Source organism: Typopeltis vanoorti, chromosome 8 (genome assembly GCF_054136105.1).
Source record: "Typopeltis vanoorti isolate ZY-2024b chromosome 8, IOZ_Tvanoo_1.0, whole genome shotgun sequence".
NCBI lineage: Eukaryota > Metazoa > Arthropoda > Arachnida > Uropygi > Thelyphonidae > Typopeltis > Typopeltis vanoorti.
Genome location: NC_143556.1, coordinates 73,757,018 through 73,776,045, shown reverse-complemented (window position 1 = coordinate 73,776,045; position 19,028 = coordinate 73,757,018). Strand labels below are relative to the sequence as shown.

Genomic DNA, 19,028 nt, shown 5'->3' with positions numbered 1-19,028 from the left:
TTCCATCAGCAGGAAAGGTCATGTATCGGTGTTTTGGGATGCTAAAGGCATTTTGTTTATTAATTATCTTGAAAAGGGCAAAACAATAACTAGGGAATATTATACCGATCTTTTAACCAGACTAGACAAAAAAATTCGTGAGAAAAGACCCGGTTTGCAGAAGAAAAAAAATCATCTTTCATCAGGCTAATGCACCTGCCCACAAAGGGTTTTTTTTTTTTTTTTTTTTGCAATGGGAAAATTAATGGATCTGCACTATGAATTGTTGGAACATCCACCCTATTCCCCAGATTTGGCTCCCTCTGACTTCTGTCTCTTCCCAAAACTAAAACTCTTCCTTGAGTCAAGTTTTTCTATGAATCAAGAGGTGATTGCAGCTGTAGAGGGGTATTTTGCAGATCTTACTGAGAACCACTACAGGGATGGGATAATGGTGCTGGAGCATCGCTGGAATAAATGTATTAGTTTTAAGGGAGATTAGGTTGAAAAATAAAAATAATTTTGAAATTATGAATTCGTTTTTTCATTGTTAGGTCGAGAACTTTTCAGACCACCCTTGTATGTCAAAGAGCCATATGTAGCTCATGAGCTGTGTTTTAGCCACCCCTGCTATAGACTGAGCAGAGGGGTGCACAAAAAGATGTGGATGCCATGTATCAGCAGATGGGCACAGTCATTGCATGCTGAGCAATTGTTTTTTTTTGGGGGGGGGGATTCAACTATGGAAACAGATTGGAGCGTGGAAAGTATGCATGGCAAGATGGAATTTATACAGTAACTAAGGCATAAAATGACTAAAACAGTGTGTGTGTGTGTGTGATGGAGGAGACCAGGGATCTGAGGGGGGGGGGGGGGTGCAGGGATCCAGTAATAGCATCCTCTGATACTATTATCAAAGAGTTATTCCTGGAGATTAAGAGTGTGGTTAGTAATAGTGTGAGGACTACTTTTTTTTTTCTTGGAGAGTTGTGAATGACTGGAATGGATTGCCAATAGTAGCTGTGCATGCTCTAACAGTGAATAAGTTTAAGGAGTGTTATGATAGGTATTGTATGAATAATGGTTAGTATGGGCCTCCTGTAAGAATAATAATAATTATTATTATTTTTAATTGTAACTTGCGTGCCTATTTAAGAACACAAATTATATCCACATCATCCATGTACTGGCATATGAGGCATGCTCAAAAAAAAAAGACCAAACTACTTTTTAAATAGTGCCCCAACTGGCACAGCGAGCATGCTGCAGCTACTGAGCACACCTAGCAGCAGGTTTTGACAGCAAACTGCCAAGTTACATCCGCTGAAGTGAGCACGTGCATAAGCTATTCCTCGGATTAGTGACAATGAAAGAGCTTGAAGTGTGTGTGTGTGTGTGTGTGTGTGTGTGTGTGTGTGTGTGTGTGTGTGTGTGTGTGTGTGTGTGTGTGTGTGTGTGTGTGTGTGTGTGTGTGAGTGAGTGAGTGAGTGAAATTTTGGCTGCAAACTTGGTAAAAATTGAGACATGGATTTATGGCTATGATGTTGAAACCAAGATGCAATCATTGCAGTGAGTGGGAAAAGGGTCTCCTCGACCAAAAAATAAAAAAGCACGGATGAGTCGGTCTAAGATCAAATGATGTTGGTTGTGTTTTTTGATTGGAAAGGCATTGTCCATTATGAATTTGTACCATGGTCAGATGATAAACAAAGAGTTATACCAGGAAGTTTTTGTGCATTTGAGGGATGCTGTGTGCAGGAAAAAGGCCTGAATTGGGAAAATCATCCTTGGATATTGCACCACAACAATGCACTGGCTCATTCATCGCTCCTCATCCGCAATTATGGCAAAATATCAAACATCCATTGTGTCCCATCCCCCCCCCCCATTCTCTGGAATTAGCCCCAGCAGACTTTTTGCTGTTTCCAAACTTAAAACCACTTTGAAAGGACATCATTTCCAAACTATAGAGGAGATTCAGGAAAATGTTATAAGAGAACTGTGTACCATCACAGAAAGTGCATTCCAGGAAGCATTCCAACAATGGAAGAAATGTTGGAAATGGTGTATCGCCAGTAGAGGAGGCTACTTAAAATGTTGTAAAATGAGCAATAAAGTCTTTATAGGAAAAGTACGGTCTTTTTTTGAACACACCTTGTATGTATGGCTTACCAAAAATTGATAAAATAATATACCGTATTTGCTGGCATATAAGACACACTTTTTTTCTTTGAAAATAGTTCTGAAAAACAGGATGCGTATTCCCAGAAATTATTACTTTAATTTCTGGGAATTTTCTCTGTTCCGAATTATGCGATTTCTTTCTTGCTTCCTTGCGGTGTGTGAGAGCATTCCAGTTATGGATAGATAAAATTTGGTCTAGGCACCTTGGCGGACTGTTGAAGAAGCCTGCCCTGGTAGTATGGATCAGTTTCGTTCTCACAGAGCAGAAGACGTTAAAAATAAACTCAAGGAATTGAAAACTTGGATGCAATTCCAGGAGGTCTAACTAGTCAGCTTCAATGTTTAGATGTTTGTATTAATAAACCATTTAAGGGATTTATGAAGGAGAAGTAGAACAGGCTGGATGCAGTCTTCAGATTTTGAGATTATGCCATCAGGAAGAAGGATGAGGCCTAGCATTTTGCAAGGTTTGTGAATGGATCAAATTTTCATGGGATGCTGTGAAAACTAAGACAGTGGTTAAATCATTTAAGAAGTGTGGCATTAGTAATGCACTGGATGGTACAGAGGACAATTTGTTGTATGAGGACTCAGATTCTGATTTAGAATAGGTTTCAAGTGTCTCTTCATTTAACTCTGGAGATGAATTTCTGGGTTTTGATGAAGAAGATTAAAAGGTGGGTACTCTTTCCTAGTTAGATTAGGTATTTGTTGAAAGTAGACGTACTTATTACTTTATATTTGAAATACCGTAAATTCATTATAATATTCAGTGATCAAGTTTTTTCCTAAAAAATGTGTACAAAAAAGGGGGTGCGTCTTATACGGTACTTCCTAAATGCTGGAAGTACCGTATTTGCATTTGCATTTTGCATTTTATTGTATTCTGTAGTGGAATTGCAAATTGGCTACAGAATACAATGAAACAGACAGAAATACTATTAGTTTATGGTAGATGACATAATTTTTAGTGAACAGTGGATTGTTTGTAGGTGGGATGTGATGATGGAAGATTAAATAGACAGTGGGTTGTCTACAACCTTGGAGGTGTTATATAATAATGATAAATATGTATAATGAAGGATAAAATATTAAAATTTAGTTAATTTTTAAGCAGTCTTATGCCAGTATTCAACATGATGAGATATCATTTAGAATTAGAATATGTTTTGTTTTTCATTTTACCAGAACTTGTTCTGAATATGATCATGAAATTACTGTAAGTATTTGTGATATGGTTCGCCCACAGTTTGTAGATCTCTGCTTGGCATCTTGCCAAGAATAGTCGATTCATGCTGAAGGGGAGAAAGACATGAAGGACGTATGAATTGGTCACCAACGCGTGAAATCATGTCCTTTATAGGTAAAATTTTCCAACTGTTATACAAGCAACATAGTTAACTACAATAATCATAAAAGAGAAGTTAATTTTCTGACATGTAATGATAAACAACTCATCCCACAATACGGATTGATGATCCTATTATCGGAATGGATTCTCCTCCTGTTGACATGCGCAAAAGTGTCGGAGAGTCTCGAATCTGTGGGTGTACTATACCTGTCATAACTGAACATCTAATACTGATTTTATGTATATGTATATGTATATATGTATATATATATGTAATGAAATTTCTTTTCCTTTTCAGGGTGGGGTCTATTTGTTCACTCTGATTGACTGGTATTCAGCAGGATGGTCATTATTAATAATTGCTTTCATTGAATGCATTATTGTAGCTTGGATATATGGTATGTTATTTTGTCTGTTCAGTTTCTTAAGTATTTTAATCGTATGTTGTAATTAGTATATTATTATTATTATCATATGACAACTCCAAGTAGTCCAAAAACTTATCAAGAGAGGGCACGACTCTACAACTCTCCATCTCCACCACTATTCACCAACTACAGCAAACCACAGCTACCATCATCTACTGCCCACCGCCACTAGTATTTTCACAGACAATCACAAACATCTGTGCCCATAGCAGGATTCAAATGGTTGGCAGATACACTTACCACTCGGCCAACCAGGTCGGCATATCCATAAAATATTTTTAAGTATTACTTAAAACATCAGATACCTAAAATTTAGATATGAGCCAGAATAAATAAGGATAACATATTGCATTTGTAATCCTGAGCTCTTCTTTGAACATATCCAACATTTTTACTTTTTCAGTTTTTACTGAATATATCCAACAAGTATAAAGTAAAAAACTGGATATATTCATAGATCTTGTATTGTGATTGTAGAGTTACAATCACAATACAGGGCTAGAATAAATTATTTGGATGATAAGAAATTATTTTTGTGTCAGTTGCAGATTCAAAAATGGAACAAAATAGTGAATGAAAGATACTGGCCAAGTTTTATTTATAAATGTTCAATATGTGACTGTCTAGTTACTCATCAAATGAAGAAGGGATAATCGAATTTTTTTCAGAGTGTGCTATAACTCTGACTTATCAGTATTGGCAATTCAGTGAAATTAACTCTCAAACTTATTCAGGGACTGTGATGTTAGTGATTGTTGTACCTGTAGACCTATAGACTTAGGTCTACAGATGTGGCAAGGAATAGGTCCTACGTCTGTAATCAAAATTCCCTGCTCAGAGGGGGTGGAAGTGTATCAAAAGATGAATCATATATTTTAAGTAATATTGCAATAAAAATTAAAGTGCAGTTGCAAATTATTAACTTTTGAGTTTCAAAGATTCCACTATATTTTCACTGTACATGTTGTAATAATTTAAATAAAAAAAAAAAACTTGGATATTTCCTAGAAGATGAATAAATTCAGACTTTATTTCTATCCAAGTCGACATCCCTGTAGGCTTAGATAGTATGACCAGAACATCCAAGAATACCTGCATATCAAATAGTCACCTATGATCATTACTCGTTTAGCACCCATCAGGTTAATTTCATGATGCATTTCATCATCACCATTAGTAACTGATCCTCTACATCTGTAACAACACCCCATCATGCATTTGATCTTATTAGAATCCAACTTACACTCATACTTGCTGCTACATGGGAAAAACTGCATTGTGGCAGAAATTTTCTGGGTAGCCCTTACAACTTTCACATCTCCCCTAAATTTCAGTTTCCTATCCACCATGATCCCTTGCCTCCTCCTGAAGCAAATTTCCTCCAATATGATAAATTTCATTTCACTTCTCTGGCCAAACTATGTAATTTAAGCAACATTAAAATTACATCCCCATTGTTGCTCAAAGGACCAACTATTCAAATCCTTCTGTAACGTCACATCAGAACATTTCCTGATATTGCTCTTCCTAATTTAATATCATCAACAAACAATTGAATATATCCTTTCACACTATTTTGTAATTGTTCACTAAGGGTCAAAGCTGCATAACTGAGAGGAACCTCCACTTAACCTTTAAAGGAATGCAGAGAACCAACCAGGGTTCTGAACTAATGTCCAATCTTCACCTTCTCGTGGTGCACCCAGTTAGGTATCTACCTGAATATTTAATGAATAAGGATGGGCTGGCAATTTGGGATTTTACAGACCAAATTGTATTCTTATTGACTTAAACCAAACAGGCCCATGTGATTTTTTTTGCTGGCCTGGTTAGCGTATCTGCTCTCCAGCCAAAAGGCTGCAGGTTCGAATCTCTCTGTGGGCATGGATGGTTCATTCTGAAAATACTAGTGGTGGTGGTCGGCAGTAGATGGTGTAGATGATGAAGGTATGAAGGTAGTTGCAGTTGGTGGAGTGGTGGAGACAGAGAGCTGTAGAGTAGGTACCCTCCCTCGATGAGTATTTGGACTCCCTGGAGGTATTATGTAATAAAAAAATAATAATAATAAAACCACAAATAAAATGATGGTACAACATGACAGAATTTCATGCTGGCTGGAGCGTCACTTCGTTAAACAATTCCCCCATTGTTTTCTCCAGGGAACCAGGGCAAACAGCAAAAAGTCAGCTACTGCAACAAATCCTGAAACACACCTCCATCTCGACATCACCAGAGTTCAAGATCAGTACTATCGATATAACAAGGCTAAATGGCAAAGAAATGGAGATAGCTGAGGAATTGGATGGATACCGGATCAACATAATAGGGATGAATGAATCAAAAAAGACAAAAACTGGTGCGATCTTTCTAAGCAATAAATACAAAATGCTATATTCAGACAATAACAATCAGAGAAAAGGAGTAGCTATAGTATTCAACATAAATATGAGACTAATCTTCTTGAATGGCAGGCAATATCAAGTAGAGTGATGTGAGCAAATATCAGAATGGAGGACTGGACAATGAAACGTATTTGTGCCTGTGGTCCCCTACTAAGGGGTAGAAGTGGATTAATTTTTTGAGGCTTAGTGTGTCTGGACCTCTCCAAACACACTAAGCATACTAAGGGACCTAATGTTTCACATGAAAAGGCTCTCGAAACCATCACAGAGCCAACCTGGCATGACGGGGACATGGCTTCATGCTGTCAATGCCACACCTGCACCCTCCCATCAGCTAGGTACAGCTGACAACAGGATTCATCAGATCACATGACTCTCTGGTCCGCTCTACAGAGATCCAGTTTTGATGGTCTCCGACACCATGTAAGGTGCAAAGCTCAATGACAAGCTGTCAACAGTGATACATGATTAGGGCATTGGCTCCCATAGCCCATGGTATGCCATACCATTCACTCATTGATGCCGATTAGATCTCCGACATTGAAACTGGATGCAATTTGTGCTGCGTTTGGTCTGTATGAGCCTGGACAGTCCACATCAACCCTGATCATCAGTGGCATGTGGTTTGCCACCACTTGCTCGTTCAGTGCTGGTATGTCTATTGATGGTATACTCATTGTAGACCCTTGATATGGTTGCCCTTGAAAGCCCTATGGTTCTTACCACTTGGGTGATAGAATGACCTATCTGTCTTGCACCAATAATATGTCCATGATCAATGTTGCTAAGATTTCCACATTTACCCATGTTCATTGATTGCAATACTTTGCTGGGAAGTCCCGATGTTTGCTTATTTACCATCTGCATTCGGTTTGGGTACATTCCAGTCAGTGCAGGGGATGCCGGTGTCAACTTCCCATCGTCCCCATCTCTGTTTTGTCCACTAGATGTATATTGCAATAAATCCAATCCGACTTGATGAAATTAATACTCTTTGGTGTGATTCAATTTTGGTTACATTAAAATCAGTTTATTTTTATTGGAAAAATTTAACAAAATATTTTGAACTGATTGGGTACTTTGGGCTCTGGCTGAAATTTTATTGTTAGGAATTGGTTTCAATTGGAACCAATTGGTTTCAATTAGGTGTAGAGTGCATATGTCAGCATTTCATGCAAATTACAGTCTAACTTATGAAGTAGTAATACATACACGTTATAAATTGATCAGCTACTTATATTATCTCATCTTAGGTAATGTTACCAAAAACTTTAAAACAGTATTTAGGAAGAAAGTAACTGCTTTGATGAATTGCTATTCAATAAACTGTTTTAATTAGCTGTTTTGACAAATTTTCATGTAACCATTTTGTGGGATGAAAATACCTAAAGTTTCTAAGAGGGAAAGTCCTGCTTTCTCTATGAAACTGGCTAACTCTCCCTCACTGAAAAAGCTGATAAGTTCTTCGCATCTAGACAGGATTAGAACCAGGTCTTTCCAACTGAAGGATAATGTCGGAAACCAGCTGAACTACAGAGCCTATTTGTTAATTTTATGCTCTTCGATTTTTTTTCTCTGCTTTCATATCTTTTCACAACAGTATTCTTTTCTTCAAAGTTTTATTTAGAACTCACATTGCAGGATTCACTGAATTATGTGCATGGGGAGTGATGCCAATTACAAAACAGACACATTCATATCAAAAGTAAATACATTCTGATCAAGGTTTAAATCAGCATTGTAAAGATTTTTCCATAAACACATAAAACAAACCTCTATGTACTGCCAAACACCAGCAAAAATGGAAATTTCTAAAAACTCGAATAAAAATTGTGTTAATGTGAAACTTTAAGTCAAAACCTGTAACTTGTTCATCATCAATTTCCAGATACATACCCCTCAAGGGGTGTTCACACTTCTATGACAGTACCACGTGATTAACTTGACATTATAATTAATCTCCTATCAATAGTTCTCTTCCAAATTAGTCTATTACTTGTCTGCACTCCGATATCATCGCATCTGACATTTCATTCTTCTAAGGCACTTCTGACTGAATCAATTCACCTAGACCTTAGTCTTCCTATGGGACTTTTTCCTGCCATCTTGGCATCAGACACCTTTTGCTAACCTTTCTTCTCTCATTCTGTTTAAGTGACCATACCACCTCAGATTAGTCCTGCTTACACATTCTTGAGTGCAAACATCAAGTTCCTTCCTAATATCTTCATTTTTAATATGATTCTGCCATTGATGCCAACTGTTCAGACCCTTAATTTTTCTGATATTTTTGGTTTCTAATCTTTGATCAAGTGCTTTATTATCTTATCCAGCTCTCAGATACATAACTTAAAACTGGATTGAAAACTGTCTTTTATACTGCTAATTTTAGTTTTTTTTTTTTGGTTAATTTCTCTCTTCTTCCATATAAATTTATTCAATGCTTCCTCCATACACTTTGCTATTTGTGTTGTTTATTTTCATATTTAATTTGCTATCTCCACTAAAAACTGTGCCTAAATAGCTAAAATATTTTATTTGTTCTATAGATGTTTCATTCAGAATTCAGCTGAAGTTGTCTATTTCCATAGTTTGTCTTTTTATTGTTGATTTTTATACTAAATTAGTTATCACTGTTATAGAGAATCCTGGAAAACTTTACTGGATGTTTGAGTACGTCATCATCTGCATAAAGCAAAGAGCTGTGTTTGATATCTCGGATTCTAATATCAGGTTAATGCTACTTTCTTTCATAATGCAGTTCATATAGATGATGAATAAAAGTGGAGTTAATGTGCATTCTTATCTTATTCCTGATTTTACATCAAATCATCTGACTGTATTTCCTTCAATTCCAACTGCTGGCTTATAACTTGAATATAGACTATGTATTACTCTGTATAATGTTCCAATTTACCTCATAATTGTAGTGTTTAGAAAAGCTTTTCTCTAGGCACCTTGTCATATGCCTTTTTCACATGAAATAAAATTTAAGGAAGCCTGCAAAATCCTGATAAACCACCCAAATATCAACAACAAAGATGGCATGAAAATTCCAAGGATCTGGATGGCACACATTCTGCCTACCTAATATATAAGACCAGCATAAGTCAGGACTCTAGCCAAACTTCAGCTAGTATTAGAAACCATTCCATACCAACTGGCTGGAATGTACATTTATAATCATGATGTTAATATGTATATAGATAGATACATAAACTTGTTGTTGCACCCAATGTATTTTTACAACCAACAGATAACACTAATAATAGGACTCTAGTGTTGATGTATAATTATTTTATTTTATTTTTTTATTTTTTTTTTGTTATTTTTTTATTTATTTTATTTATTTATTTATTTATTTTCACCAGAGGTCAGGCTAACGATTGTAGTGGTTGGTCAGTAACTTTAACAAACCAGTTTGATTGTAGTGTAGCTTGTTGTCTGTGTATGGTTGTATGCTCCAGAAGATGACCTTGACATAAAGGTCGAAATGTCGAATGTAGATTTTAGTTATATTAAACTAAAGTTTTTATTCAAACACAGTAGTTGTCTCCATAATTTTCAAAAATGTATTCAGATCACCGTGTAAGCTTAAAAGAAAGGATTATACTTAAACTTCTTTTTTAAATAAATATATATATATATATATATATATATATATATATATTAAATATAAATCCTGTGACCTTTGAAAATTTTGAAAAACACTGATCTAGTGAGATCAGTGTTTTGTTCATTTCTTCAAGAAATGAACAAAATTTGCTCATTTCTTGAAGCTGAATAGTTTAAAATTCCACATTTTGGGATAGATTGATCTCATTGGTAAAATTTCATTGATATTGTATCATGGTTTGCTTGTGCTACTCAGAGTAACTTATGGAAACCATAGATCATCTTGTCATTATCCAAATCTCTGCTCAGGTCAGCATTGGATTATGACTCAGCTTCACTCACCCAGATTTTTAATGGATGTCATGAAAAGTGAAAGTATTCAGGAAGGATTCATTTGCATGGAGCAGTTGTATCATGCTGTTGTGATAATTAGCAGGTTAGTTGTTGAGAAATCATGGGAATATAACAAAGATTTGTATTTAAGTTTTGTAGATCTGGAAAAGGCATATGACAAGGTGCCAAGAGAGAAGCTATTCAAAACACTACCGTTATATGGTGTCAATGGGGCATTATATCAAGCAATACTTCGTCTTTATTTGAGTTGTAAGTCAGCAGTTAGAATTGAAGGAAGTACAGGAAGATGGTTTAATGTTAAATCTGGTGTCAGACAATGATGTACATTATCCCCCTCTGTTATTCATTATCTGTATGGATCACCTTATGAAGGAAAGTGGTATTAAATCTGATATCAAAATTGGAGATGTTAATGTCAGCTCTTTGTTTTATGCGGACGATGTTATACTTCTAAATAAATCCACTAGAAGTCTGCAAGTTTCCCTGACTAAATTGAATAACTGTTGCAATAGATATGGTATGAAGGCCAGCAATAACAAGACAAAGACAATGAAAATAGGCAGAAGCATCGAAAATATCAACTGCATTGAGAATGGAGAACCTCTTGAACAAGTAAAACATTTCAGCTACTTAGGCATGATTTTTAGTAGGGATGGTAAATTAAATATAGAATTAGACAACAGAATCAACAAAGCTGGTATGGTAGGAAGTCAACTGAATAAATTTATATGGAATAAGAGAGAAATTAGTCAAAACACTAAATTAGCTGTATACAATTCAGTGTTTAAACGAATTTTAACTTATGGATCTGAGAGTTAGATCAGAAGTAAAACACTTGACCAAAGACTAGAGACCACAGATATGAGAGTCCTGAGAATTAGGGGTGTGAACAGATGGCATCAATGGCAATATCATATAAAAAACGAGGATATTAGGAAAGAACTTCATGCTGCCTGCATTCAGGAATGCATTATCATTGCTAATCTCAGGTGGTATGGTCACTTAAACATAATGGGAGAGGAAAGACTAGCAAAGCAAGTGTTCTCTGCCAGGTTGGCAGGAAAAAGACCCAAAGGGAGACCAAGATATAGGTGGATTGATACAGTAAAAAAAGTGCCTTAGAAGATAGAAAAAAAATAAAATCTGATAATGTTGGAGTCTTGACCGGTAACAGACTGATTTGGAGGAAAATTGTGGATAGGAAGTTAGTAATGAATGTAAATTTTTCATGTAGTACTATCATATCCTGTACACTCAGGGTACATGGCAGGAATTTGATGATGTTGTTGTTGTATGATGAATTTCACAAAAAAAAAAAAAAAAAAAAACCAGATTTACTTGATGTGTATGAGTTAATTCAGAGCATAGGTAAGATACACAGCAAGAGTTTGTTGTATTTGGCTAAATCATTCTCTGTTAGAGAATGATTTTGCATAATAAAAACATTATAGAAGAGAGAACAGAACTACAAACTTCATTTTTTTACTGTTAGAGTTGAAAATGTGTGAAATGTCCTTTAACGATGGTTGAAGAAGCAGTTAAGAGAGAATCAGATAATTGTTAGAGCTGGAGGATGAGAGAGTTAAAGGTACATGTAATGATCATCTAATTTAGGGCAAATGGGAATACCTAAAGACAATGAGTGTTGATGTAAACTAATTCCAAAAGCATCCAGAATAATGGGAGGTGTTTTTGGCATTATTATTATGATTGCACAGGAACATCCATGGAGTCCTAAGTGTTATATATATGTATCTTATTAATTATATTTGTCTTAACTCTCTTTTTATTAATTACTTCCTTAATTCTTGCTTTTATAGTATTCTTTCCTTCTTAAGCCCCTCTACTACTACAATCTGCTTTAGCTAAATTCTATTTTTTTTCTGTGGCCACTCCTTCTATTGGATATGTGTGCAAATCTCAGCAAACAAAGAGAATGCCTCGGATTTGAGCCAGATTTCTTCGAATGCAAATCCGGAATTAACTCCTTTTTAGAATTAAGAAAATTTGTTTGTTAAAGCTGTGCCATCTTATTTCCTATACAAGAGTAGTCTCCTTGTCAGAGTTTACAGCCAGACTAGCCTATGACTCTGGAATTCAGCTGTTAATATACCCAATTTCAAATTCTTAATGAACTTGTTCTAAATACAGTTGTGGCTAATCCCCTGCGTTTGAATTCGTACAGGTTCTAATCTTAATGAGCGGTGCATTGATTTCAGAGATTAGGCAATTTCATAAGGTAAAGAAAACAGGAATGTTTATTCATTCTTTAGTACGTTACATAATTATATTATCAAAATTACACTTAACTAAGCTGAGTTACACTTGCATGTAACGCTATTTAACCAGACAAAAGTCTTACCACAATCAATACCTCACATCAAAAGACAATATCAATTTAAGATGACCTACTCTCATTCAATTAACACATTATGCAAGAGATTATTACATTAATTCTAAGGCTATTAGACTATGACATGCCTCAACAATTCAATATCAAATTCTGCTACAAAACACATCTAGAATTACAATAATTAGCTAGTGGATTAAATACTAGAGTCCAGCTACCAGTTAATAAGGCCTATCACATAATATACCAGCGCTTTTCTACACTGTAGCTTTGTTCAGAATACAATGGAACTAGAAAGGTTTTACATTACCGACCATTTAGATCGCGCTGGCGTCTCCTCTTGAACAATTTGCTGAATTCACGTGGCTAGTCTCTTCATTCTACAGTCTGTTGTCTTCGGATACGGCCAGCTGATGATTACGTTCACGAATCACCTTCTTGCCGATGTGGACAAAACTTCTCTGCCTGGATTGGTCCTCGTGGTTCGGCATGAAACTTCAGTCCTTGCTGACAGTCTAGCTGCACTGTTGTTATGCCTGGACTGGAACGCTACCTCGCCGCATAGCTGCCACTGATCATCGTTCTTCCCGACCACTTGAACGACTTCCACTGGTACCCAAAAGCCAAAAGGAGAAGCAAAAAAGAGCCTCAAGTTTGCGCCCGTCCAACTTCTTATATCCTTACTTAGTTGTTCTTCCGACTATGTCAGCGATTCCTCATGGCACCTAAGCTTTTTGCACTCTGTACTATCTTCTCCTCATTACGTTTTCGCCGTGGAGATCTCGCACGCATCTCGGACGTCGCATATGCTACTGCCTCGGGTTATGTCTTTAAGCCGATTATTTCACTGTGAACTTTGATCTAACCTTTCCCATTCCATTACAATTCTCACTAAATTTCAATTCTTGTCTTTTTTTCACAGGACAGTTAACAATAAAGAAAAAATTAGAAGAAATTACAAAACAAAGGACTAATACGTTATTTACAGTTTCATTTACCCATATATCCATGTACAAGTACTTCTTTGGGAAATTTTGGTATCCTTGTTAAATCCCGAATGAACTGTATTATGACAAATTAAACCTTTCATTTAAGATTTAACATAAGATTCATTGTGGGAGATCCAAACTATCAATACAATATCTATCATACTTTTCCTGAAACCATTAACAGACAAAATACTCACAACTGACTCAGGCAACCCATTCCATTCATTCACCACTCTCCAAGCAAAAAATCCACTCCCTTGTTAACCACACTCTTACCCAATTTCCAGGGATGACTTCTTGTTCTACCCCCTCTTGCCAAGTGCTGAAATATTTCCTTTGTATTAATCCTATAAAATCCTTTAAGTAACTTAAATATTTCTATCATATACCCCTTGCTTTTTTTTTTTTTTTGCCTATCAACCAACTTTTGCAACCCACAAAACCTCAATCTATCCTCATAGGGAGCATTCCACAGACCAGTTACCATCTAAATTTTTAAAATTTCCTTTTTGTACAGTACATATTATTTACTAATTTCTCACTTTATTACTATTAATTATTACCTTCCGTACAGATATGACCTGTACTGTCCTTGTGCCAAGAAATGATAAAACTATCAATCAATCAACTAACCACCCTCATTACTGCCATAATCTGTTGGAATGTTCTTGCAATTTTAGCAATGTGGCCATAAACTTCAAATTTGTCTACCATCACTCCCAGATCTCTCATCTCTTCCACTTGCTTCAAAATTTCCCCATTAATTGTATACTGTGCATCCCAACCTTGCCTACTAAATTTCAAGACTTTAATTTTGCAACATTAAATTAATAGCTTCACTCACTTACCCACTTATAGTCTATGACTATATGTGAGTGGGCAAGTGCTCTGCTTCTCATAGTTCTTCCCAACTTTGCATCATCGACAGATCACTATGGCACTTCACTAGTGACCTGCCTCTTTTGGGATATCACTCCTCCATACACAACCTACTGATACCTTCCCCAGCAGCCAATCAGTTATCTAACTTACCAGTGTGTTATCTAATCCCATCTGTTTCGGTTTAGTTACCAGCTTGTCATGTGGCAGTGTATCAAAAGGCTTCAGAAACCTTCAAGTGTACCACTGCATATGCATCTCCTTTATCCAGTGAATTTGTCACCTTGTTGTAATATGTAAGCAGACTGCTAAAGCATGGCCTTCCCTCTAACAGACCTATTCTGACCATCATAAAGAATACTGCTATTATCAACCCATTTCTGAATCCTAGTCCTCACTAACTTTTCTAACGCCTTAACAACTCTAGACACACAGATTGGCCTATAATTTGTAGCCTTAGGCTTATTCCCCTCCCTTTCTGTGAAGTGGAACAATTTTTCCTAATTTCCAATTCCTTTGGGACTTTCCATGTTGCAAGACTTGTGTTAAACAGATGAGACATCAAAGGAGCTGCTAATTTCCTAGGGCATTCCTTCAATACATGCAATGATATATTGTCAAGTCCTGCTGCCTTATTAACATCAAGTTTACTTAATTCCTCATATTCCTCTCATTTACCATCAGTCCTGCCTCCACCATATCCCATTTCCCTGTTCATTTGCATTCCTGTTCTCACATTCTCATCTCTATTCTCATTGGTCTCACCTAGTCCACTCTCCTACTGTTCTTTTAGCATATGAGAGTATCCAGGATACCATTATTGAAGAACTAGGAATGTTATTACTATCTAGCTGGTGGCCATTGCAGGCTAGGCTACCATCATTCTCCAAAGTGCTCTGTCTGTAGATCTGTCTGCTCATTGGGCCACTTTGTCTGCTTTGAGGGATGAAAACCCTCCACCTCCATATGAGACCAGACAACTTGCCTTAAGCTGAAAACACCTGATAATGGTTCCTCATGTCAGAGATGGGAATCAAACCCCAGTCTTTCCAACCAAAGAGCTTCATCCATACCTACTGAGCTATGGAAGCATGATACTCCTGCTCATTTACTTGATCTCCGACTTCCCTTCCAGCAGCAGCTTTTTCAGGTGACTCTAAAATCATTCATATGCAGTCTGTAACTCTTATGCAGTTCCATTTATCCCTCAAACTCATCCTACACATTCACAAACTGCATTCCTTTCTCTTCAAACATTTCTGCTAACATTCCATTCAAGATATTTGCTTTCTGCTGCAACTCATCATTATCATACCTGGGCAACATGTAAATTATGCTTCCTACCACACTGTTGTGTTTCACTCTCCTCTATGATATCCTGATATTCATCTTCCCATTCTCCTTATGTCCAAACACAGCCACTAACTCCTTTGCATGTTTACTTCTCATATCCAGCACTTCAATCATCCTGTTCATCCTTCTTCCTGGAAAGATCTTGTGTGCCCTCTCATCCACCACACCTTTTATAATATAAATTCCATGTAGAGCTACTCTTGAGTCATTTCCTACTTTTTTTTCCCCTTCACTATCTTTCATTTTATCCTTTCACACTCTTCCCTTCATATTCACCATATATTTAATTTCATTTTGTATATGTCTCATCTTAATTATTTCATTCTTCAATTCTTGTATTCTAGCAAACATTCCTGCTATTACTCAGTTGGTTAAGCTTTCTTCCATTCTCACAGTCGCTCCAAACCAACTCTTGCACTATCAGTTAAGTTTGCTTCTGCTTTCACACCACATATGCTTGCATTTCCTTTTTCATTAATTTCCATATTTGTTATTACCTTCTCTGCACTCATATTCTCATGCTCACTCCTCTGGCTATCTTCTCAGTCTTACACCCATCACTGCCTTTCATCTTTTGTTTTATATTTTCACTTCATAGTAGGATAGTTAGTGGGCAAATAATAGTTTCTGCAGGTCTCCCATAATGAGTATTTGACACCATGAGATGCCCGATAACATAATCATTTTACATTATGAAATTTATGGATGCAACTACCATGTTAGAGTAAAACTTTAGTTTAATACACCCTCTGTCCAAAAAGAAACCGAACTTTCAAAAATAGAATGGTGCCACCTGTTATATCTTTTTGTTGTCGAAAGCGGCAACCTTCATTAGTGTTGTTTCAACTGTTTATGACATTTGTTTCATTAGAAGCCGAGTTATAGTGCCAAGAGTGACATTGTGTTTTGCTGAACGGTCGGAAAATGAATTTCAAACAGAGAGCTGCAATTGACTTTTGTGTAAAACTTGGTAAAAGTTTTACCGAAACGCATTAAATGCTTCAAAAAGCATACAGTGATGAATGCTTATTCCATACTCAAGTTTATGAGTGGTTTAAGTGATTTCAAAATGGTCATGAGACACTTGAGAGTAACAAAAAGCTGGGCCACCCAAAAACTGGACTGAGTGAAGTTAACATAACAAGATTTCATCAAAGAAAACTCAAAATTGTCCATGAGATTGATTAAAGATCAATTGGGGATTCCAAAATCGACTGTGCACAACATTTTGACCGAGAGTTTGGGCCTTCATAAATTGAATTCGCGATTTGTTCCGCACAAGTTGACTGATGACCCAAAATTGTATCGAATTGAACACTGCAAGGACCTCATTACACTTTTCGTTAGGACTCAAACTTCCTTGAAACGATCGTTACGAAATGTGGTGTTTTGAGTATGAGCCTGAAACAAAGTGCCAGAGTGCTGAGTGGAGACCACCAGAAGAGGAGCATCCAAAAAAAAGTCGCTTGGAGAAGTCAATAAAACGAATTTTATCTCGACATTTTGAAGCAATTGATAGCGAGAATTTGTCACATACGGCATGAATATCATGACAACCGGCCATTCATCAAAACACACTGTCATTCTTGGCACTATAACTTGGCCTCTAATGAAACAAATGTCATAAACAGTGACACAACACTAATGAAGGTTGCCGCTTTCAACGACAAAAAGATACAACAGGTGACACCACTAGTTTCTTCTATTTTCAAAAAGTTCGGTTTCTTTTTGGACAGAGGGTGTATAATCCAAAATATATACTTGACGTTTTGACCTTCACATTAGTTTTAATGGTTGATCAGTAACTTTAGCATTCCACATAGATTGTAGTGCAGTGTGTTTCTTTGTATATATACGTATACTCCAGAAGATGACCTTAATGTGAAGGTCGAAACTCCAAGTGTATATTTTGGTTTATGTTAAACTAAAGTTTTACTCTAACACGGTAGTTGTATCCATAAGTTTCATAATCTATTCTGATCACCATGTAAGCATGAAAGAAAAAATAATCATTTAGTACTGTTTAATATGTTTGTTTATAAATGGTGATGATTGTCGTTTATAAGCTGTGCCTCTTGCATATGCAAGTCATCCTATACAGTGGGTGTTGAATCTTTGTGGAATACTGGTTTAGATACTGGTGATTTTTCTATATATACTCATAGTTCTGTTGCTGCTTGTTTTTTTTCTTTCTTGTTTTGCACTGGGGTTGTAATTTAAAACTAAGTTTGTTATCCCTCTGGATATTTGTTTTCCCCCCTTCAAACATAAACTGATCTCAAACACATTTGACAGGCATTTTCAAAAAAGATGTATGCTGTCTAGTTATCAATTTGGATCATTTATAGAGTTCATGCCATTGCTGCCCTAGATGAAACTGTTTCCTAAAGGAAAGCCAATAATCATTGTAAAATGACTTTAAGGAGAGGGTCTTTTTAGTGACTTGGCTGCAAGGATTATTAAGTTTTTCTGTTAAATTCTGATCATTTTTATTTAGGTTGTATCAGTGGTGATTATTTATCTGCTTTTTTCTGATTTAGCTTGTATTTCTAATAACTTTACATAGGATATAATTACAGTTCCAGATGAATGCTGTCAGAAAGAATAATACTTTTTTATGCAACTCCTATCCATAGAAGATTGTAAACCTATAGTACATCAGTACTGTGGATGGGCTAAAGATTGCTATTAATTTTATATTTTTTTGTATTTTTGTGTATATTTACATTCTCCAGAAACACTGTTCTAGAGACCACATGTAATAAAATAGAAAAATTATAATAAAATATAAAGTTATAAATAAAATTACATGTAATAGAAAAGTTCCATCTAATAGATACATGGAACTTTTCAGGCCACTTCAGGCCTCCAGTTAATCAAGCCAGTGGTCTCACACTGGACAGCAAAATTCATCTCCCACCTAAAGATGATCACAAACACCAGTGTCCATAGTGAGATTTGAACCTGCAGCCTGTTAATTGAAGAGTAAATACACTAACACTCGACCAACCAAGCCAGCATAACTAGAACTATAATCATGATTTTTACAGTTTGCCATATCTGTAATATCTTTCTTCGACACAGCATAATATGTATCATTAAACCAAATTTAAAAGCAGAGCAGTTAAATGGATTTTTCAAGTA

The 19,028-nt window shown here is 36.1% G+C and overlaps 1 protein-coding gene across 3 annotated transcripts in view; it reads left to right on the top strand.

Moving 5' to 3' along the window:
* LOC150104102 (sodium- and chloride-dependent glycine transporter 1-like) overlaps window positions 1-19,028 on the top strand; it is a 233,702-nt gene that overhangs the window by 177,318 nt on the left and 37,356 nt on the right. For all 3 annotated transcript variants that reach the window (XM_090396766.1, XM_090396764.1, XM_090396765.1), the window contains one exon: window positions 3,813-3,912. In XM_090396766.1, the coding sequence (XP_090252892.1) occupies window positions 3,813-3,912 (100 nt within the window). The remainder of the gene's footprint in view (window positions 1-3,812; window positions 3,913-19,028) is intronic.